At 42.1% G+C, this 24167-nt stretch overlaps 1 protein-coding gene across 7 annotated transcripts in view; it reads left to right on the forward strand.

Moving 5' to 3' along the window:
- Positions 1-24167, forward strand: part of PRKAG2 (protein kinase AMP-activated non-catalytic subunit gamma 2) — a 212843-nt gene that overhangs the window by 153619 nt on the left and 35057 nt on the right. For 6 of the 7 annotated variants that reach the window (XM_042044417.1, XM_042044420.1, XM_042044416.1 and 3 more), the window contains one exon: positions 11828-11909. In XM_042044417.1, the coding sequence (XP_041900351.1) occupies positions 11828-11909 (82 nt within the window). Of the gene's footprint in view, positions 1-11464; positions 11561-11827; positions 11910-24167 lie in introns of those variants that run through there. The other variant, XM_042044423.1, reaches the window with a different exon arrangement.

Here is a 24167-nt window from a genome sequence, read left to right on the forward strand (position 1 = left end):
AGCTCTTGGTGACAAATGCTGCTGACTGAGTGGCAGGGAGGGTGGCAGCTGGAAGATGGCTATCTGCCTGCTGTTGTGTGTCTGGCATTTCTTTGGGTGTCAGGATTGTATTTACTTGGAAACATTCATGGTGTGTCCTACCTCAGGACCGAGCTCCTTGTGTAAATGGGAACAGCTACAGATGGAGACACAACTTATGAGAGAAGACACCTGACCCCTTTCCTATCCCTTTCCCTTGAGGCTGCCAGAAACAACTGCACAAAAGTACATCCCAACAGACATCCTGCACACAGGAACAGGACACTGCCAAAGCTGATCTCTTAGGAAGCACTGTGAGGAATACAGAATCACAGAATCATTCAGGCTGGAAAAGACCTCTAAGATTATTGAGTCCAACCTTTGACTGGTCACTGAGTGCCACATCCAGTCATTTCTTGAACACCTCCAGGGATGGTGACTCCGGCACCTCCTCGGGCCTCTTTTCCAATGTTTAACAACCCTTTCCATGAAGAAATTCCTCCTGATGTCCAAACTGAACCTCCCCTCATGCACCTTGAGGTTATGGCCTCTTGTCTTGTCACTGGTTGCCTGGGAGCAGAGCCCAACCCCACCTGGCTGCGCCCCCCTGTCAGGGAGCTGTAGAGAGTGATAAGGTCTCCCCTGGAGCCTCCTTGTCTCCAGGCAAAACCCCCCAGCTCCCTCAGCTGCTGCTAACAGAACTCACTCTCTAGACCTTTCTCCAGCTCCACTGCCCTTCTCTGGACACGCTCCATCCCCTCAATGTTTTTCTTGTGAGGAGCTCAGAACTGGACACAGCACTTGAGGTGTGACCTCACCTGTGCTGACTACAGAGGGACAATCATTTCCCCAGTCCTGCTGGCCGCACGACTCTTGATACAAAATAGTTGCCACAGAAAGTGCACAACTGTCTTTCCTGGAGTATGCCATGAGGGCATGGCTATGGTACAATATAAACAGGTTACTAAGTAGTTTCTTCGATCATCAAAGATTTTATAGGTACAGAGGTTACACTCTGAAGATATGGATGTGTTCTTCAACCTTCTTTTTCTCATGACCTCGAGCATTTGGTTGTTGCTGTTTCAGGGAAGAAATCTTGGAATTCACTGAGGGTTTCAGTTGCAGAGTCATTAAGGAAAGCAAGAGTTTAAAGAGGAGAAAAATAATGCCAACAGCTGATCAAGGAGACCTGGCTGCAACCATCTGCACCATCAGAGATTACTTGTGCAGCCCCAAGTCACTTGGTCTCTCAGTGCCTCAGTTTCCCATTTATAAAAAAATGGGGCTACAGTGCTCTAAGTCAGAAATGTTCTAGTGATAAATACATTAAAAAATTATACTTAACTCAGATATTTTTTGAACAGGAGCTGCAAGTGGCTTAAGATAAGCTAAGCATAGATAGAATCTGTTGTGTTTAAAGTTTGTAGCAACAAGCTTTTACACTCCAGGCTGTAACTGTGGCCAGGAAGCCCTCATGTTTTCAGAGCACATCAAGATTTACACAAAAGATCACTGTGAAGTCAGCTGCTCTTCTGAGCCCCAGGGAGGCATGTCAAGAAATAATTTCAGCTCTTCGCCGACATTTAACTACAGACTCAATCTGCATCTAAGGTTACATGCTGTGAACCCAGCATTTGACATATCCACACTGAAAGCATCCACTGCCCATGACTAAACTTTTGTATCTGCATCTCTACCAGCTCTGCAGGAACATGAGCATGGTGGCTGGCTTGCTGGAGGTGTATCCCTGCTCCTTAGTGTGGAACTCATTTCACTTTTTTCAGTTCTACTTCCTGGAATACAGGGAAAAGCCTTACCACTATTTGCATGTCCCTTTATGATCTTGTTTGTAGTCATGAAACATTGAGCTCAGGTGCTTGATACGCTTCTTGCTCAGCACAACCCTTGTTTCAGCCCTTCCAGAGCGTGTCAAACCACAGAACCAGCACTGAACACAATCTGGTTTCACTGGCAGTGTACCTGGAATGATTGGAAGGATGTAGTTAAGAGGCTGTTAAAAGGGAAAGCATGTGTGGCAGAAGGAAGATATCCATTGCATGTTGCTGTCATGGCAGATTATTTTGTGCATAGCAATTAAAAAAAAGAGGCAGCACACAAAAATGAGGCCTGGAGTGATCAGCAGTAATCTGGAATGAATTCAGGAAGGTTAGGTTCCTCCAGCTATGCACATTCAGTGCCATCTGAAAAACAGCTTTTAGTGAAAAATTAATTTACTTGGAGATTACAGGTCAACCATAGTCTGTATGTTGAAGGAAGTTTATTAATATGTTGGGGGTTTTGTGCATAATAGCAGCTACTGTGAGATAACAGGCCTCACAAGCTGTAGTGGGGCCCCTGATAGCATTCATGCCTCGAGTTTGTCAGCTGCAGGGTGGGCTTGAAATCTAATGCAAACACACAAGCCCTGAGTGCTACAAGGAAGTTCTCCTCGGTGTTCAAAGTCTTCCTAGAACTTCACTGAAAAAATACATCATTATATTTGCCTGCCTCTTTGAGAGAGCTTCCAAAAGCTCCTTCTGTAGCTCTCCTGGGATTCTCAGTTGTGGTGAGCCCTGCAGAAAGTGCAGAAAGTTTCCTATTTAGCTGGAGTTACCTGCACCTTGAGGCACAGCAGCTCGTGCCACAGAGGGGGTTATTTGTTCAGTCCAGGTCCATGCAAATTTCTTGAAGTTTTATTGAGGTTCTGGGTGACTCAGCTCTGAGCTGAAGGTTGTCTGTATTTCTCAGAAAGCCACCCTTGTAACTCTGCCCTACATCTGATGTCCAGGTTCAGTAGATCTGATTCCAGCCTTTCAGAACTGCTGATGGTCATAAAAATGACAGGCTGGGAGAGCTGGGGCTGCTTGGAATGGAAAGAACTTCAGGGAGACCTTAGAGCACCTTCCAGTGCCGTAAGGGGCTACAAGAGAGCTGGAGAGAGACTCTTCACAAGGGCATGTAGTGACTGGACAGGGGGAAATGGTCTTAAGCTGAAGGAGGGAAGGTTTAGAATAGATTTTAAGAAGAAATTATTTACTGTAAGGCTGGTGAAGCGCTGGACTTGAGGTTGTGGCTGCCCCATCTCTGAAAATGTTCAAGGCCAGGTTGGATGGGGCGCTGAGCCAACCTGGTCTAGTGGAAGGTGTCCCTGACCAGAGCAGGGGGTTGGAACAAGATGATCTTTAGGATCCCTTCCAACCCAAACCATTTTGTGATTCTAAAATTACATTTTGATGATGTACTACAAGTAGTTTACTAGAATTTTGCATAGTTTACTCAAGCCTCAAGTGTGGTATCAATTAACTTCAGGCTTTTATGGGGGAAAGTGTTTCATTTTAAGTTTAAAAAATATCACTGAAAGCTGGTGTAATAAGTGTTCACACAGTGAAGTCACTACTCATGAGTGAGCTTTGAAATATAACCCTAAGATGAAGAAAGCAAAATGGTAGATAGTAAATGTGTTTATTTGAATCAGATTTGAGTATTTTTTTTTTCATTTGTTATTCTCAGTGGCCTCGGTTCTGCAGATTACTCATCAGTACTCTGGCCTCAATCCAGCTAAAATACTTAAGTAAGTGCATAACTTTAACTAACACGAATAATCCTGTACTCAATGCCAGCAAATGAAGACACACATCAATATGGGCTCACTTTCTTCTTTTCCATTCACTTCAACTTAGTGGATGCTTACCTGTTTTTACCATTAGTAGCATCTTAATCTGTTCTGTTTGTTTAAATGTACATTTCTCACAAGAAAATATCTACTATATTCAGGCTTAGCACCTGATTGCTGCAGCTCTCTCCCGCAATAATTTCCCCTTGCTCTTAACTGAGCCCCTGAGTGTGATGAGAGGTTGGTCCTATTTCAAAGAGCCTAAGGAGCACTCAAGCATATGTGTAAAAGCAGCTGAAGTCTTTTTGAGCATATACAGTAACAAATATTTACTACAAGAACACTTAAAAACTCTGGAAGAGATAAAAACCAAGTGGCATCCCTGTGTTTGCAGTCAGGTAGAACACTTGTGACATCTGTATTCGTAACAAACTCAGGTTGGTTCCTCACAAGTGCTTGACTTCTTTGACAGTTGTGTTCAAAAGGACAGGATTTAAATTGTTGGGCTGTTTGATTAATAACATGTCACACTGATAATTTTGATTTGGACTCCACCTATACTCAACATGAGTAATCTGAGGAAGGAATGCTGGCCACAAGGGCTTGTCTAGAGAATGCCTCTGATATTCTTGACTCAAAACTCCACCTTAGCTGAGTAGCAGAGTGATACAGGATCAGACACACAGCTACAGATTAGAGGTTATGTAAACAAATCCTGACTCTTCTCCACTCCTGCCTTGACTTCTCTCTAAGAATTTCACTTGGGATCTAGTCTATTCCTTCATATTTTCCTTTCTTTGAAGTTTATTTTTCAGAAGTGCTTAACTCTTCTCTCACTGGGACCATTTTTTTTGCCTTAAACTGAGGTGCTGGAGGACACTGTTTGTGTGTAAAATAGGTTGTTTCTGGTGTTAGATCAAAGGAAGTTTTGTAAATCTTTTCTGTTCTCAATTAAGTCAGGAACAAAACTCACTGGGATTAAAATGCAAGTTCATTTCCATACAGAAATATTTAGGCAGGGCTCACCACTAAAAATGTGAAATCTCTCTGCACGTTCATTTCACGTATCTCCAGGGTAAGGAGATTTCAATACTCAGTATTGCAGTGGGGAATCAGTAGAAAAGAATATTGTCCATTTCATCATCTTTCCTTGTGCAGAATGCACTCCAAATTTCCTTTTTTTTTTTTTTATTATTAATGATTTGGCTAAAATTTATTGTTGTTCCATTTATGTTACCCATTTGACCTGCTAAAGATCCTCAACTGCTTATCACTAACAATTAACTCTGTAAAGTAATTAATATCATAGCTACTGTTATGTGGGAGGATACCTGTAGCAGGAGGCTCGTTATAAAATGTAAAAGCAATATACAGTTCTTCTGTATTCCATGCCAAAAGGCTCCTGCTTTGGATCACTGTGTGAGTCATATTCTGATGATATTGGGATGAAGTAAAAAAATCCTTTCAGGGTGGAGTTCTTATCCAATGGTAGACTCTGTCTGAGCTGTTTCGAAATGAAATCATTAGAGCTTTTTCAGCCTCACAGTAAATACTAGAAATACATTTAGACTAGATACTCTTGCTCCCTCACTTTCATATCTGCTGCAGGACAGGTGTGCCCCTAATTCGTCGAGGGCCTCTCAGATTAGGGACAGAGCACCCAGCTGAATCCAGTAAGGATCCAGTGGGGAACATTGTCAGTGACAGGCTTTTTAATGGGGCTTGGTTACCCTGTTCTAAACAAACTGTAAAATCTGAGCCACCTTCATTACACACAGTATGCACTGATGTGAGTAGAGCATTTAATATTTCAAAAGCCTTTTAAGACCAAAGCAATTTTTATTGCATTCCTTCTGGATATGGGAAATAAAAACCCGAATCCAGTATTTTGTATGAAGCATCCCCTTCCTTACTGGTTTGTTTGGTGCTGGAGCAGACTTTCTTTAGAATAAAAGGTAGAAACTACAGTTCCTGCTCAGCTGCTTTGTTCACTCTGAGCTTTTTGAGATGAAGAGGACTCCGTGTCAGACCAGACCCAGAGCTCTGTGCTGGGACCGTATCCTCAAACACCCCACAGACTCAGGGACTGCCACTCCAGTCAGCATTTGTACCACACAGGTGGCATTTTCAAACACAGAAGGGATCCAAGCTGGGATCCTGACCTCAGCCTCACTGATTAAAGTGTTCTCAGCTGTCATAAACCCACCGGTATCAGTTACCACACTATAGCAAAAAACAAGTAGGAGTTTAATTTACAGTTTAACCAGCAGATGAAAACTTTTTCTCTCCAATAACTTGTCCTTTTCCACTTCACAAACCAGGCTAAAGTAAACCAAAAATAAGCAGGAAGTGTTCTAAATTAATTTTGCACAGATTGCAAGAGAATAAACATATTTATGACATACATTTGGGAAAAATGGTAAGTTGTTCTTTGACAGTTCATCAGGAGAGGAGTTGTTAACTACTTCAGTTGTGTAGAACTGTAATTGTAGTACGGAGCAGTAGCAAATGGTGGGAAAATTACCATTCGTAGTTTACTCTTGCATTCAAAATGGCTTTGCCTTGATTTGCATTTAGATGGGAATTCCTTCTGTTGCTCTTCAATCCATTAGGTTTTATAAGGTAAGTAGCTTTTTTTTTTCTGAAGTGCTGGGAAGGGCATTCAGTTTTACTGCTGAGCTGTGCAGGTGGCACCCCAGCATATCCATATTCAGCCATCAGGAAAGAGAAAGGCAGCCTTGAATTTACCTGGAAATGCCTATTTCTAAATAAAGCACAGGTAACACTTTTGTTGCAATGCCTGAGTAAGTCTGTTCCACACAGAGTTGTGACTTGCAGCAGCATTTCTTTTTTTAGGTTATTCATTCTATTCCTACCTAGTCACCAAAGACCAATATGTAATCTTTATTAGTACTCAGACAATATTTGCTTTAGAATTTTTCTCTTTCAGGATTAAGGCTACTTTTTTGAAGGAAGGGAGAAAAAGAAAATTTACATTTGTATTAGATGCTTAGTAAACTGGTTTTTGTACATAACGTACATATAAAGAATTCTCATTGAATTATCATACTAAGACTATAAATATTTTTCTAAAGATTGGACAAATATAGAAAATAAAAAAAAAAAACAAGTCTGGAAGGGACATTAAAAATTCATTTTCCCCCATCAACACAATCAACTATATGGAAATAATAATGAAAAAATGAGATTTTTTTTAGCCTATTAATCCTCCTGTGATGAAGATTTTAGAGTTTTTTTCAGCAAAACATGCTGGTGCTTCACTTCTGTTGCATTCAGAAAGTTCTCCCAAAGTCCAACCTAAGAATTCTTTGCTAAAGGCTAAGTAGATAACTTCTCATCCCATAACCAGTGGACGCAGAAGATAATTAATCATTTTTCTTCTTGCAAAAACACATCATGTTTGGAGACTGTTGAGGTATTTTCCTTCCGTCTTCTTTTTTTTCTTTTTTTTTTTTTTTTGCCTTTGTAGATGAAGAAACTGGGATGTTTTCAAGTTCTTCTTTACAGGTCATGTTTTCTGAACACCTAGGTCATTGCTGTTCCTTTTTTTAGACTTAGTTCATTCTTCAGTTTAATCCCTAAAACTGAATGCAGTATCCCAGCTGGCATCTAACCAGGGAATGTGTAGAACAGATGCTCCATGTCTTACCTTTAACACATTTGTAAATAGTGTGATTTTTTTTTTTAATTTCCAAGAAGCTGACATTGTAGTCTCACATTTAGTTTCACTCCCAGGTCTTTTCCTTGCATGACTTCTGAAAGTCAGTCCTTTCCCATTTTATTTTTATTCCCACACACAACTTACCCATATTAAAGTGCATCCTGTTTTTCAAAGCACTGCAGCAATTTTCAAGATTATTTCAAGTTCTAGGGCTGTCCCTAAAAGAGCAGCTTCTTTTACCACTGAGTCACTGTGAGTCATTTGAAAATGTGGTCAGATTATTCATTATTTCTTCATCGAGCCATCGGTGGAAACACTGAATGATATTAGACAGAACACAGACCTCTGTGGAACCCTCTCTTAAGCCCTTCCAGTTAGATAAAGAAATCTTAGTACCTTCCTTGAGAATATTGTTGTGACCTTTAGCAGTTGTTTCACCCAGACAATCTGGTTTGCTTGTGTGTGTGTCAGGCAAGTGTCAAAAGTCCAGTGAACTCACACTGCATCTGCTCCCCTCAGCACTTCCAGCCTGTCATTAGAGAGACTGAGAGTGCCTTGGCTTTGGGTGCACACCTTGGCTGTTACTGATGATCCTTCTTCCCTTTATCTGCTTGAAATGGGGGTAGTTGTTCTCTTACACATCCTGGAATCAAAGTTACACCAAAGAGTGTAGGGCAAGACGACAGGAAACTATATAAAAAATGATGATCTGCTGATGTTAATCAGGGTTCACGTCCCTGAACCATGGCTTAAATACTTAGCATGTTCTTATGATAAAGAATGATGTTCCTTCAGTAGGACACAGGACTGAAAGGACTCCTAGATTATCAGAAAAAAGAAACAGAGATTATCAGATAAGCTTTAATGTTTTCATTATAAGTGCATCTATAATTTACAGGACTGATTTTACTTCCACAGAGTATTAGTCACTCCTCACTCCCTTTACCCTAGGAAGCTAAAGAAAACAGCCAAAGTAAGCAGTTACCAATTAAAATTTACATTCCAGCCTTCCCAGAAATCTTAAAATCTCTTTTGTTTACATCTACCTTTTATGACTTTTGCTGTTGTATCAACCATGAATTGTTTTACTTTGTCTCTACAAAGATTGATGCCACTGCTGTATTAAGGTTGTGTTGTAGGTCTGTGAGGGTTTTTTGGCATAAATAGCATTCCTGTAAAAATGTGGCAAACAAAAAATGTATTCAGGCAGTTTTGGGTTTGCACATATTTCTCTTCTTAACTTTTCTCTCTAGCATTTATGCTGCCTGGCAGTATTTAGGATACAAGCGTGTACTGTCCTGTTGCAGTGGGTATCTCAAACAGTTAAAATGGGTTACCTGATACACTCTGATATCAAATTTTTGAAGGATAATTTGGATAAATCCCTTGGTTATAGTTAAGGGAAACCTTCTGTGGCAGTAGAACAAATAGGCACAGAAAACCCAGGTAGGAAATGTTGCAATATATAATATCACCCTACTGGAAATTACAGGTCCTTTTAAGGAAACATTTTTTCTTTATCTTTACCCAGTAATCCTTGTGTAAAATTACAGAAGGAGTTTGTATAGAGACAATACTGTTGAAAAGATCTTCTAATTTGTCTAATCCTGTCCACAACGAACAGGACAGTGTGTTGACCATGATTTAGGCTGACTTAAGAGTGGGTTGTTCCCAGAAGGTGTGGTCCCACTGTCACTCCTGCCCTAGACAATTTGTGTGCCAGTGCTGATACAACTAAACAGTGAGTTGGATCAGGAGCTGATCTGGATAAAACCCAATCTTTTCTTTTAGTCCCTTTGGTTTTCAGCTGCATCAGTTTCCTGTTCTGAGTCACTGTGTTGCCTACAAGCCAAAAGGAGCCAGAAAGCAAAGTGAGGAGCAAGAGGAACGCCATGATCAGCAGCTTGTGCCAAAATTGGTTTAAACAAATCGTGAGACTGCAGGCACATTGAAGGATGGGGTTTCAGCCTTTAGTTCTCCATTTCCTTTGGGTTTCTTTTTTGAGCAGTGTGGATGGTACAACATGTTTCCATTACAAATCTCTGTTGTATATTAAATTACTGTCTTTTTATTATGCTGAGTTTCTCATAGTACTCTTGGTCTGGATGTAGATTCTGCCACTGTAAAACCCCAATCTTGCAGTGAGCTCTGAGGTTCACAGCACAGTGTAGGCTTAACTGACTTCTTATGAACATATCATGTTCTGTAGCAGGTGAAATTCAATGCACACCTTTCAAGTCTCAGTGTCACTTCCAGCTACATTTCCTCATGGCTAGTGCTTACTAGATAATTATGGGGAGTAAATAAAAAAAAAAATAAATAAACAAAATCAAGGCAGTTATTTCCAATCAGATAGGTCATCTTCTTCTCTTCCTTTGGTTAGGAAATGATGTTAAAAATTCTTATCACTATCAAGGTACACGATAAGGAAGATAATTAATTTAGAGCTGTTACAGCTAGCTCACAGAGATAATTAAAAGCTTCCAAAGCATTTTGATTAGTAGGCTGAAAATATTATAAATTAATATGAACTGCTCTGGTATCTTGTGTGAGTGGTCAGTTAGAACATTTACTGAAATCCTGTAAGTGTCTTAAAAATACACCTATGAATGAAATACTCTAGAATTTTATTTTCAAAGGATCTTTACAGTAAAGAAGAACTGGCTGTTGTTAACTTCCTCATATATCCTTAGAAGTGTCCTTAGAAAGAGGCAGCTTGGGAAAAGAAAAAAGCTGTCACCAACAGTTAGTTTTCTTGCTTGAAGCTTCACTGGACTTGAGAAATTACAAGACGGCTTTCTGTTTTCCCATAAATTTTGGCACTCGCTCCCCATCATAGTTTTATTTTCATTATCTTTCATATTTCCCTGCGTTTTATGCACATTACTGTGCTGTCGTAGGTCTAATCAACCTTCCCTCCTTGAAGGGCTTGCTGAACTTTTGAAATGTGAGCTTCCCCTTGGGACCAGTAGGTTTAAAATGTTCCCTGATGGCTCCTGTGACTCCTTTGGAGTACCATCCATGTGTGTCTGCCCACAAGATCTGCTGCTATTGCCAAAGAAATAATCTGTTTATCCCCTTCTACAGCATCTGTGCCTGAACTGGTCGTGCTGAGCTTCCTAAGCAGCCAGTGGGGACCTGCTCATTACAGTTAAGGAAGCCCAGCTAAAGCTTACCACACCTCACCGTCAAAATAAATGTAAATGACGAATCTATTTCGAATATTTTCTTATTTCCCTTGCTTCTGCCGTAGCCTGGCTTAGGGGCTCTGATGCAGATTTGGGGGCAGTAAATCCCATCCCTCGTAAACGGAAGCGTCCCGTGGTGTGAACCTCGTCCTTCAGTCTCTGCTGCCAGGGCGGCTTTGGGAGGGCAGAGCCGCGCCGCGTACCCGGGAGACGCCGACATTCGGGCTAATCTTGAATTGTAACTTAATCTGGAATTGTTTTAAATGGGAACGAGCGCGCCCGTGCCCAGAGCGGGTACCCCGGGATAGAGCGGGTACCCTGGGACAGAGGGCACCTCGGGGCAGAGCGCGTATCCCGAGATAGGGAACACCCCGGGATAGAGGGTACCCCGGGACGGCGGGTATCCCGGGATAGAGGGGTATCCCGACATAGAGCGGGTGTCCCGACAAAGAGGACACCCCGGGATAGAGGGGGTATCCCGGGATAGAGCGGGGACCCCGGGATGGCGGTACCCCGGGACAGACCGGGTATCCCGGGATAAAGGGCACCCCAGGAGCGGGATAGCGGCTCGGCGCACTTGCGGGAGCTCCCGTCACACACAGGGGAAACCCCCTCAACACCCCTGCACCCCCCGGGGGGCAGTGGAACCGTCCGCTTCGCCGCCGCTGCCTCGCAGGTGAACGCGCGGGAGCGTACCAATCCCCACTAGCGGGGGGAGAGAAGGGTTTCCCCCGCTTCACCTTCTCTCGCACTCCTCTAGTCCAGAGCAGCCCGGAGAACAACCAAGCCTGAGGAACGGGATGCGAGAGACAGCGGCCTCGGCAGAGCTCTCAGGGCACTAAACCTCCCCCTCCTCGCCCTCCCTTTTCCACGCGGAAGTGGTAGCTCCTTCCCCCTCCCGCCGCTGACCAACGGGCTTGACTGCAGCAAAACGGAACGTACCAACCGCTCCGCCGGGGGGAGGGGGGAGCAGCGAGGCGTGGCGGGAAGCGCCGTCCTGCGAACGGGCGCCTGGGGAGCCGCTCCCGCCGAGCGGGGAAGAGGCGGCGCCCGCAGGAGGCACGGCCGGGGAGCCCGGGGGGAGCCCGGGGCTTCACCCGGGGGTTCATGGGCTGGGGGAGGGCGAGCCTCGGTTCCTCCCCCCGGTTCCTCCCCCCGCGGTGTGTGCGAGCGGCAGCGTGTGCGGAGGCCGAGGGGCAGCAGCCGCCGTCCCGCCTTCCCTCCCCTCCGCCCGCTTCGCGCTACCACTCCCCGCCCGATGCCGCCGCGGGGCCGGTGAGTCCGCGCCTGGATGCTCATCTCCTTCTCCTCTCTTCCCTCCCGCAGGCGGCGGCAGCGGCTCCGGCTCCCTCGCAGCTCCCGGCCGCCTCCGAAGGGATGCTGGAGAAACTAGAGCTCGAAGATGAAGGTAAAAATCCACGGCAGCAGCGGGGGGCCGGGGGCGGGCTGGGGACACCCACGCGCCGGGCAGGGTCCGGGCGGGGACACGGGAGCGGGGGATCCCCGGCGAGGAGCGGGGGATGCGCCGTGCCCAGGCCGTGTCCTTCCGGGGCGGGTCGCAGCCTCGCCGGCCGCGGAGACAGCCCGATGCCGCTGCGGTGCTTTTGTGCCCGTGTCGTTCCCGTTGCGGCGCTTTTGTGCCGGTGCCGCCGCCGGGCCGTGCCCGATCCGCGGCTGCCGCCGGCTGGGTCCCGCTCCGGGGGAACGCAGCCTTCATGGCACCCACACCTCCTCCTCCCCGTAAAACACCCGTTCTCCTCGAATACGTCTGCGATACCAAATATAGACTTTGAGAGCAGTGATGGAAAGCTCTTTCAACTAAAGCTTCTACTCCGTATGGCAGCACATACATCTGTTCAAAGCGGCAGCTGTACACTGAATTTTCCTTATGTGGCTGCGCTCTGTGGTTGTTCTTTGCTGTGCTCTGAAGAGCTGCAGTTCTGACAGAGTGTGCTGTGCTTCACAGGGCAACTCCTGGCAAGTTTTTCCTTCTTGCAAGCACCAAACCGTGCTGTGGGAAAGCGTGGATGTTTTTTTTCCTCCAACTTGCACCAAGCAGCCACTTTACCTCTGAAAGATCTGTGTTGAATATCTCGAGCTTTCATTTTCAGAAAGGATTAGCTTAGTGGATGCAAATGTGGATGCATGGCTTAATCTCTATGCTCAGCATTGTGAGGTGGCTAAGACTTCATGGGATGTGTTTTTCTGTAGTTGGTAACTCCTATTGTAAAATGTAGGTTAAATATTTAAGGAAAACTTTGGAAATAGCAGGCTGAGTCATTCTGTGAGAAGATATATCTAAGCTTGTATGCTAATAAGGCAGCTTCTTGGTTACTAGCATGCTGCCTGCAGTTGTGGGACTGGTCTGGAAAAGTAACACCTTTTATTTTAATCTTTCTGTGTGAGAGAAAAGGAAGCTCTTAACAATTGCATTCTTTGAGCTGCCTTTTTTTTTTTTTTTTTTTTTTTTGGAGTCCAGACAGAGTTTGAATTGCAATGAAATGCTTGTGCCTTTGTGCATCTTGAACATGCTTAAGTATGAGTATTTGGTGGGGGGGATCTGGTACTAACTTGTAGGGGTTTTTTTCCTCACACTGTTTAACTATTTTTGGTTAGGCATTCATGTTATGCTTATGGAGAGGTACAAAGTTACCGATTTATCTATTTATTTTTACATAAAGCTTGCTACTGTGAGATACAAGTTCCTAAAACCTGCTGAATCATTAATAGTTAAGCCATTTTAAAATCTATTTTAAACATCTTACAAATGTAAGTATCTGGAAAGGATCTCTAGGTTAAAAAAAAATCTGAAACTACAAACCTTCAGTTTTGAAACACTTTTGCACTTTTAAAAGTATAACATAGGGTTATGTGGAGACACTTGATAAGAGTAAAGATCTACATGTCTTCTAAAACCCTGCAATAAAATAATCTGAATTCTTTAGAAAGTTTAGTAGTTTCAGATTTTTTTTTCTGACTTTCAAGCTTCTGTTTTGCTTTGTCTCCTAATTTGTTTAGCTCTAAAGTGCAGGCTTTGCGGATGCTCACGCTGGGTGGGTGAGAGCAGTTCAGGGGCCTGTCAAAAGATCATGTCTAATAGCAAACCTCTGGCCAGTTTAAAGTAGGGTGTGAGTTTTGAAAGGAAGCAGTCACCTTATTAGCCTTTCACACTAAATGAGAACCTGGCTTTAGGCCTGATTTTAAAGCCAAGTGTAAAGGATGTAGAGTGCTGTATTCAGAACCTAGGATGTGACTAAAAGTGAGAGTGTGAATGTCAGACCAAACCCTGCTGCCCAGAGTGCTTCTGTGTGAGAGGGCCCAGAGAAAGAGACTCATAGAAAATCGAGATGCAGCTGGAAATGCGGCAGCTTAGTTGCAGTACCTGTTTTATGACCTAAATTTTTGCACTGGTTGCTGTCGTTGTATTTGTGCTAATATTGGGGGTGGGAGAGTAAAATGACATCTGAGGTGTTCACTTTGTTGTTGGATGGCAAGTGGTAAGTGCTCAGAAGTTGAGAAACACCTTAGAAATCTTGATAAGGTTTCATTAAGTGGCTGTAGCCAAACTGTAACTGATGGATCTTTTGTCAAACTTAAAGTTTCTCTTCTGACACTTAAAATTGTGAGTTGAATGAGAAATTTGAGACTTGTTTTGGAACTGCTTTCCTGGCTTTGGAGTACTTGCTCTTGTGAGCTTTCCAGTTCTGTATCCATCAACAGTTGCTAACTATTTTGTGTATCAAATTATGCTGCAGTTTTGTTGAAACAGGGAGCTTAATAAAAAGAGCTGAAAAATGAGGCTCAGTGTGTGCACTGAATGCCATCCGGTATGTGAAATGGATTTGTTTGTCCCTGTCCTGAAAGGTTACACAAATGAGAATGTGAAAGGACAGAAGGCATTCATTTAATTTGGATTCTAATTAAGAGAGTGAAATTGAAAAAAATGGTGCTAGAAAGATTTATGATCTATGTAGTACTGTAATGAAATATGCTGAGTCTGGCCTGATGATGTGACTTCTAAATAAAACAGTGCTGTCAATTGAAGAGCTGTTTTAATTTTGTTTGTATAAAAAGAATGCATATAAACTGGTTGGTACCTAATTAGCATGGACAGTATTAGATAGGATGTTATTGTTGCAGAGAGAAGTGCTGGTCATGTGTTTTGCTTAAAACATATTCATATATTTGGCTGAACTCTCTAAGATCAGCATAACTTCCTACTGGGTGGGTCACTGGTTCTGTCTAGGGCTGGCTTCATGATGTTGCTTGGGTGATGTGTGAGTCTGTATCTGAGTGAGATGATGTTAAACAGCTCCAATGCACCACGGCTGAAACAGGCTGCAGGCTCAGTATGTGCACAGAGGAGAAGGACTGGATAGGCCAGGGATATTTATTTTATTTAGGGCTCCCTAAAGAACCTTTCTGCAAGCAGCAGTCAGAGCAGGAAAGGAAAAACTCCCATGTAAGAAGTCCAGAGTCTCTTTTTAACTGAAGGGTGCTCAGCTTAAACAGAAAACTTTGAGTAAAATAGTCTGAACTCATCCTGCTCATCGTTCCTTGGATGGGAATGACCTACCTACATTTCCTCAAAAAGTGTGAGAGCTACCTGTTGATGGGTGTGGAGTTTTTCATTGTAGCCTGAAATACAGTGCTGAGACCTCTCATGAAGGTAATAAATTATCAAAAACTGGTTATCTTCATACATATAATGGGTTTTCTTCTTAAGCTCCAGTGTTTGTGCAGTAATGTTTCTATAGTAAGATTATTTCTGCTTCTGATAAGTGTCAGGAGTGGTTCTGGGTTTTCTTTTACGGATGATATGATGAGCTTGGAAAAGGACAACGAGAAATTATTCCAAAGATCTCATATGAAAAAGGACTTTAGTTAATGATTTACACTTACAAGCTTTAATTTGTTAAGCTGGAATTCCATAAATGGTTGTGTTCCAACATCTACCTGTGCTGTGAGAGGAGAAACTAGGGTAGAGTAGCAAATGGATGCCTGTCAGGTGTATTGATTCAGTGGGTATAGTTTTAGCATGTTATTTTGGAAACCAGTTTTGTTGCAATGTTGTCTCTTACCCATTTTAAGCTCTTCCTTCTGCTCACGTTGAGTAATTAAGTAGTAGCTGCTGAAAGCAGAGTTAACTACTTTTCTGTAGCATCTGCAAACCCTTTTTGGAGGTGTTTTCTGCAGACTGAGTTAATTTAATTGCAGGGTTACGCTGTGTCTGTGCTCAGTTCCTAGTCTGGAAAAAGGGAATTCTGCAGAGTGTGTGCAGCAGTTGTAGCATCAGCGTCATGGGACCGATGTGCTCCTTCTTGAACGCTCTACTTCTCTGGATTGTTGCACAAGCAGCATTTAGACATTGGATAAACAGTTGGCATTAGAGTGGAATCTCTCCTAGGAATGCTCTGGCCTTCATCTCACTCTCCCTGAATCATGCATCTCTTCTGTTACCTGCTCCTTTCTGGCTGTCCTTTGAAATAGGCTTTCACCAGTAATTGCATCTTCTCTTCACTGCTGTTGTGTCTGGGGTCATTCCTTCCCTGCTCTGCGGGTTTTCTTACTGTGTCTTATTAAAAGTAGTTTCTTGAGCTCTTCCTGCCTGCCGGCCTCCCACTGTCAAGTGAATATCTGAATCAAGGTATGAAAATAGATGTCACTCTGGGGCCAAAAATAATTAAAAGAAGCTTGTAATAAAATGCATGTTAATAGGCAGGTTGGGTTTTGTTTCCTTCTTAAGACTGAAGGATCAAGTGCTTGGGTTAGGAGGTGGTAAAGTTAAGCCATTGTTTTGCAACTGTAATTAATTTCTAATAAACATTCATTATGTGATTGTTACAGCTGATGCTCTCTGGCACATAGAAACAGCATTTTACCCACAAGATGTGCTTTGAGATACCAGGGGACACGGTGATAGTGATAAGGGGGTGTTTTGTATTAAGTTTTCCGTAGTTTAGAATCCTGAGTGAATAGTAAGAAATTGTTAAGCAGAGATGATAATTGGTATTAGTAGATTCATAAAATCTTTCCTATGATCTACTTTCCAAAGTAGTTAAAGAACAACATATGTGGAGTATTCAGATGTTCAGCTTTATTCGTTTATGCAAGAAATCATGGTCAAGTGCTCCACCGTCCTAGGCAACCTTGTCCTTTGCCTTCCAGTTGGCTATATAGTAACATCATACTTTTTTTTTTTCCCCTCCAGGAGATTTCCATCCTCAAAGTTTAAAGGTGAAAATTATGTATAAAGTGATACGTAATTAAAAGTATAAAACTTTATTGAGCAGTGCAAGAGAAGCTATTGAAAGTTTGTTGTCTTCAGTGAAGGCTGTTCTGTGATCCACACAAGAGTCTTTATCTTGTGCAAGTATTGCAGGGGGTTCATGTGAGCCCAGTGCACACTGTCTCCAAACAGTCCTGTTTTCCTACTCCTACAGAAGATACAACTGTCTTATTCTTAACATGGTATTTAGCCTTACAGTGAGGAAAGCCCTACTCTGTCTTGACTAGGAAATCCATTTAGCAGCTAAAGTTTGCAGTCTTCCTCAGGAAGCAAAAATTTTTAAGCCTTACCCATCTAGGAAGTGATGTTTTAGTACAGCAAAAGATACATAGGACATGCTTCAAATCTCTGCTTTGGGTCTTGAGGGTTGCAGGAGCTTCTTGATGAGAAAGCTTTCATAAAATTTTAATGTGGTCAAAACATGTATTTTCCCTAACTTTTTTGTGGAAACAGTGAAGCCATTCTGGCTGAGACTTCCTAGAAAATGCTTACCATGGCAGAGATTCCATGTAATTGCTTTGGCAAAGCTGCAGGGAACTGAGAACAGTTTTACAGGAAGTCTTGGGGCTGATTGTGTCTAGCCAGTGTTGCACCTGCATGATTTGCGAACATTATCTTCTGAGTGAAAGCCATTGTTGGCCAGCAGCTATCCCTGAGAAATATTGGGACAACGAGGTGTTCTCTTCTACTTGGATGATATTGCTGCTTCAGGCTATGCATATGTGTTAGTGTCTGATGGACAAGTACTGATTTACAGTCACCTTTACCAGCCACTCCTGCTGGTGTTGTCACTTCTGTGTGCACCAGATGAGGGCCAGCATCAACTCTGGCAAGAGCTTTGCTGGTCCAGAAGCTGCTAGGTTTGATAGTGGGGCTGTCACAGCTGGTAAGCAACTGCTTGATAGGAGGTTGAAGTCTTTGGCCAATATCATCTCAATTTCCTGGTTGGGAGGTATTGAGTTCACAGTGTCTTGGGCTTGAGCAAGGATAGACCTGGAAGATGTGATGTGACAGTGTCAGTGTGGCCTTGTAGGTGACTCCAGAATGCTGTTTGTTACTTGTCTCTGACTGCTTTGCTGAGCACTACCAGGATGGAGAACGGTAACTACAGAGCCCTTCCCTTAAGAAACTTCCTAGGGGGTAGTTTCCAATGTTGTATCCAGTAGACTTCTTTAATGCCCTGCATGTATGTGGGCAGGGCAGTACAGATGAAACAGGTAACTGTCTTGGTGGTTTGATACCCTGTGCTGTTAAATTTGGCTAACCTGATCAAGTCAGTGCTCTTGGAAAACCTACTGCCTTGGGGCATGGCTGAGTTCTGAATGGAGGTGACTTGGTTCAAACTGTAATAATGCCAGTGTGACAGGAATGACAGCAGAATATTTGCATCAGTTGGCTCAATCTAACTGTTGCTAAACAAGCATAAGAAATGTTTCTGCTTATTAATCATCTGCAGCAGATGTGGGTGTTCTGTAAGATAGGACTTTTTTTGTAATGTGCACTGTGGTTTTGATAACTGAAGGGTGCATGATCACAGCATTTGGAGCCTGAAGTCATGACACTGACACCATTTCTGCTTTTTGTTAGGAGCTTGATCTTTGGGTAGCAACAATCTGTCTGCAGGTACTTTGTTGATTTGAGTATTTTTAGCTTCCAGAATGTACAACTGTATTAGCATTGGATGGGTTTGGGGAAGTAGGTAAGTTTGAAATGCAGCATTTCCAGAGTAAGTACAGGAGCTGATGGCACTGTTTTTCTGAACAGTTCTTGTATCTTGAAGCAAAATGTTCCTCTCCATACTGGGACTGTTTGCCTTGGATGCCTGTTGTGGTAGGCTTTACTGTGGCTCTTCTATGAGTAAAGAAGACTGACAAATGGAAAACCTGGCAATTCAGGGGGAAATCCTTCTGTGGAAGGGTTGCACTAATGGCTGGGATTAACATAAAGCCCAAGCAGTTTAATACAAGCCCAACTATGTTAGAGCAAAGTCAAATTTGTCTTTTAGGCATCCAGCTTGGCATCTGGATGGAGCTTTGGAAAGCTTAAATAACCTTGTCCTAAGAGTGGACCACACCTAAAAGGTTTTTGAGTATGATGTGGATATCTTCAAGGTAGCTTCTGAATACTATTTGAATAAAACTAACTTGGTTTTAGGTTCTTTCCTCCTCTGCTGAATTTTTTATGGATTTTACAGTTTCAGTGAACCAATTGGGTGATTTTACCAATTTTGACTGTGGCAGAAGTTAATGGCGCTGCTACATTTTGTCTAAAAAGCAATTTGCCTGTGCTATAGACCAGTGGTTTTACTTGTGATGTGATTTTTCTTTTGCCTTTTTTTAGGGTGTTTCTTAAGTTGTATTGGGGTTTGTTTTGTTGGGTTTTTTTAGTATATTTTATTTTTATGATATTATTTTTATTTTCTCTTTTTATTGTGATGGAATGTTTCATTCTGACACTGGGCATTTTAAGAAACAGAATCAGAAAGGATTTCTTTTGTACCGTTCCCTCACACTGTGGTATCCTTTTTTGCTGCTTATTTTGAATATCTGATGATTTAAAGACAGAGAGAAAAAAGATGTCTGAGATGCTGGACAAGGGAGCAAACTGAAATAGACACAGAAAAAGGCCATTTATGAGGAAAACATGAAGCTTTGCTCACTTAGCTCAGTAGAAGGAAAGCCAAGAAGGGATGTGGTAACACTGTGTGTATGAAAACATCTTGTAAGGGATGGGAAGGGGGTAAACACCAGGGAGGGAAATTAGATGAAGAACAGCATTGGCACAAGAATAAATGGATATAAACTCTTCCTATAAGAGCTTTGAAACAGTATTCTGACTTCCAGCATGGTTACTGTAGGATGGGTTGTAGGACAGACTTTAATGCTTTGACCCGGTTCAGGATGGAGCGGGATCACTCGGGGAAAGGGATTGTGTGGCTGCCTTTGACAGAAGTCTGTGAATGCCGGAGTGCAGAAGGTGAATGCTCTGCTCTACACAAGCAGTTGCATGGATCTCTCCTGCCATAGTCTTGCTTGAATTTCTCTAGTATAATTTTGAGTCAGTTCCTGAAAAAAAAATAAAGCAAAAAGAACCCCTCCAAAACTCCAGTGCTGTTCTGTATGGATGTCGTGTCAGCTCAGAGGAAGGTCAACTTTGGGGAGAGCTGCAGTTTAGCTGTGGTATTTAGGAGGGATCAATAAAAGCTGTAAAATGGGTTCCAGAAAACTGTTTCCAAATCTGTTGTGTTGAATGTCTGTTGGAAGTCACCTGCTTGAGTTAGGGAGCTGTTGGTTCTTTCTCTGTGTAGCTTCAAGCTACACTTGCTGTAGGTAAATCTCCTAAGGGGTGTATTGGAACAGAACACTTGATAGTCTATTAAAGCGTGCATACAGAGTCAAATTTTTATAAGAAATGCCAACAATAGCTATTTAGAGGGTGTTGGCATGCATGGGGGGGGAAGAAGAAGAAGTGTGCACGGGCAGACTAGAGAGAAATGAAAATGTAAATATGGAATTATTAAAGGCTTCAAGTTAAGATATTGTAAGGATCATTCAGGGTTTGAGATCAACATTTCATTAGACCTCACAAAACTGTTTCTTCAGCAAACATAGTCCAAAGCCCTTATGGCTGAAGTCTTAAAAAGTATTTCTTCCTTAAAGTGTTGATACTTTGAGTTCAGTCTTCAGTGGAAGATTGCTTCTAGATTAAGTATTTGCCCTGTTCTGTAGGGATATGGCTGCAGCTTGTGAAGATGCTGTGTGCTCATTTTGAAAATGCTTGTCGTGTGATTAATGCTTTGGTTAAGCTGTGTGTTTAGGTTTGACTAATTCCTAGAAGACTTAAATGACTATTTCTTTTCTAAAAGTGTGTGCAAATTGTGTATCTAGTAGGGCTTGGGCTTGTTTTCAAGATACAGCAAAAGTTCAAATTGTTTACTAATCTTCCAGCAGAGATACAGGCTGGTTTATTCTCTCATTAATCACATACCTTAAACTTTCCTTGAATCCAACTCTGCACAAAGTGGTTGCTGATATTAATATTCAGAAGTTTAATACCATTTTTAGTTTCTTGCGTTTCGTGTCTCGCAATCTTGAAGAGCAGGCCCACATTCCAGACAGGCGACATCTTAATTTAGATCTTTGCTTGGGATGCTTAGGGAAAAATTGTAGTGCCTGTTGTCAAGGGAAGATCTTGAACATGTTTTAGAAAATTCTTCAGGTCATCTTATTCTTTGTTGTGGTGAAAACCTTAGAAGCGTTAAGGTTGCAGGCTGAAGTTGCTGCCTTTATTCACAAAACCACAGGGATACTTTTCTCAAAGTACAAACCTTTGACCAAAAGTTGATTTAAGAGATACAGCACTGTTTCAAAAGTATTCAGTTGGACTTTTGATACTGTTTACCAGTTAGTTCCTAAACAAGGCAGCTCTTGCTTGTACACAAATAAGTTTCTCTGCCTGCCTGGACAAGGAACTTCAGAGTTACTATGATTAGCTCTGGAATGTGGAGTTTCTTAAGCTGCCCATCACTTTTTTTGTCTGTCTCAAATCTCAGTCATCATTTGCTTATCCACACTTCCAGTGGAGAGCTGGAGTAAAACAGAAGCATTAACTTCTCAGCCCAGTTACCACGACTTACTAACGCCAATAATGAGGAACAAAATTCAGTGCAGGATTTTGAAGCGTGCTGCAACTGTAAGACTGCAACACAGTCCGAATCTTTCATTGTTTCAAAAAAGCTATTTGTATCAGTTTTCTCTTACAAGTCTTAGGTACTGCAGGAATTTGAAGACATGTGGGTATCTAAACCTCAAAACCAGAAAAGTGGATCTTTTGAAGTATTGTCAAGAGCTAGTAATTCCTTTGTTCTAAGCAGGATGTGCTTTTGTAGACACTTGTCTCATTCCACATTTAGGACCTTTCAGGAAGGATGTTGTACAGTGTCCTAAGGTTGCTTTGTTCTGTTTAACCAGCTTTTGGAATGCAGTAATAGCTCTCTGACACCTGTGCTGGTTTTTTTGTTCGCCTATTTGTTTAAGCAAACTGCCTTTTCTTCCCTACTTCTGCCATAGCAAATTAAGTTAATAACGAGGTACATCTCTCTCAATAGTTGTGATATTTAGTCACTCCATAATTTGCACTCTTCCAGTTGAGTGTTTCTTTCAGATTTTGATGTTTTCTGAATATTTGTATTATCTCCAAGTCACTTATAAATTCAGTTTGAAGACATTGTGAGGTTTTAAGTCTTGAAACCATTTCTAACTCTTACTGCAAGCTCTTTGAATCATGGTCTGTTCCTGTTTTGAAGATCACTAAAGAGAATAAAATGAATAAAATGAAGTCCTGATCCTCTGATACTCTTTTGGACTGGGAAGTATCAAACTACTGGTAGAAGCACTTCCAGATTGACTGGTAGAAATGTAAAGTCCTGCAGTATGACCTTGTGTGCCTTTCTGCCTGATTTGCATAAGGTGGGCCTTGCAAATGTTCCAGCTTGGGGAAGAGTTTGAACTGGAGTCCATCCATGTCTTGTTAAAAACACACCGTTGTCATCCAGTCTTGCAAACCCACTGAAAAAAAAGAAATATTACTAGTTTTGCTGCAGCTGGGATTGCTTGTTAGGCAGCTACCATGGGGTGATTCTATCTGTCTTTTCCTCATGCAGTAATATCTGTGCTTGCTTTGAAATCAGTGTCTCAACCATACTGTGATTTTTTATTATTATTTTTATTTTGTATCTACTTTCTTTTTCATCCAGTTGATCATTTTATTCTGGGTAAAAACTGATTAGTCTGAACTGTTCCTGACACAGCCATGTTGACTTTCTTCATGGCTTTTGATGAGCTGCCTTTGTAGGTGCTTACAAATACACTGTTTTTAATAATGTGCTTCAATACACTCCTAGGAATTCTGACTGCATTTGAATTTGTTTGGCTTTCCTTTAGACTGGTACTGTATCTTCTCCTTCATGAACGTGCAGAGTTGAGGAATGGTTGCTTTTAGCTAGGGTGACCCCTGCTCATATACGTAATAACCTGTGGTCTGTGTATGAAGCAACTCCTTGTGACAAGGGGAGAAAACATCTCAATTACCTTGGTGACCTAAAGTGGCTGAGCAGTTGCACCGACTCTAGAATTCAGAGAACACACTAAAATGTGTGCAAAAAGAAAAAAAGTAGGTGCACACAGGACTGAAGGTTGTGTTTGAAAGTGTCTTAAGCAAATCTGAATGTAGTTCTTAAACATATGTTCTGGTTTCTTTTAGCTTTTACTGTTATTAGAAGGATTAACCTTCTTCTGAAGACCTGAGCAACAAGACAGTGCATTTACTTCTCTATTCACTGTTATTTATCTGTTCATGTACCTGTTCTCCCCTCTTACTTTGTGTGCCTCTGGACCCTCTTCCTATTTGCAGGATGAGGTGCAGTTAGCAAGAGAGAGCTCACTTACTCTGTTGTTGTTCCTGTGTTCACACGTCTTTTTTAAGTCCTTTTCCTTTGTCACATCATATATCCATGCTGTAATATGCAATTGAATTAATCTTGGAACACTGAAGAAGCTCCTGATACTGATCTCTAGCTACATTTCCTATCACTTCTTTGTATCAGAGTTTTTTATGTCTGTTAACTTGTTGTAATCTTTATCTGCCAGCTCATGCATTCCTTTAGATTGGAGTGGGAAATGTTCAATCTGCAACATCCATATTGACTAGCCCGTGGCTGCATGAATAATGCTACTGTGTAACTTCAATGTGTGGTCTTCCAGGATATTTTAAAGCGCTTTGCAGTTCTCAGAAAGAAAAATAAAGTCTTGTTTCTGTCTCTACATTCTCTCTTCCTGTTCTTTGCATTCAAAAGCCTTTCAGCTTGTGATGGAGTTATCAACTCCTATCGCTGTCATCCTATTATTTCCTATATATTGGACTGTATACCTGTTTTTTTGTTTCCTCTGTGTAATTGGAAGTAGTCCATTGCTAGTCTTGGCTGCCATCTCTGCAACAGTTGTGTCAAGCCTGTTCTAAAACTTCTGGGGTTGTCCTGTGTAGAGTCAGGAGCTGGACTCTGATCCTTGGAAGTCCCTTCCAACTCAGGATATTCTGTGGTTCTGTAATTTATCTCCTGCCATATAGAGTGGGTATCCTGGTGACCATCCTGCTTTTTCTGTCTTTTTTTACGACTTAGTCTTACCCTGTGGCTGATTACATGGGAGGTTGTTTTGGTGGTGTTTTTTTCTTTTTCTGAGATAAGTTTCCTCATGAATAAACAGAAATCAAATGATACAGTACAACACAGCTTCTTTTCTCTTGTGCTTGTTCTTCTTAAACTATGTTAGTATTCCCTTCCTACCAAGTCTGATGTTGATTCAGCTTCTGGTGTCTGGT

This window comes from Corvus kubaryi, unplaced genomic scaffold, assembly GCF_017639235.1.
Source record: "Corvus kubaryi isolate FWS band 111438036 unplaced genomic scaffold, C.kubaryi_AGA036_p1.0 37398, whole genome shotgun sequence".
Lineage (NCBI taxonomy): Eukaryota > Metazoa > Chordata > Aves > Passeriformes > Corvidae > Corvus > Corvus kubaryi.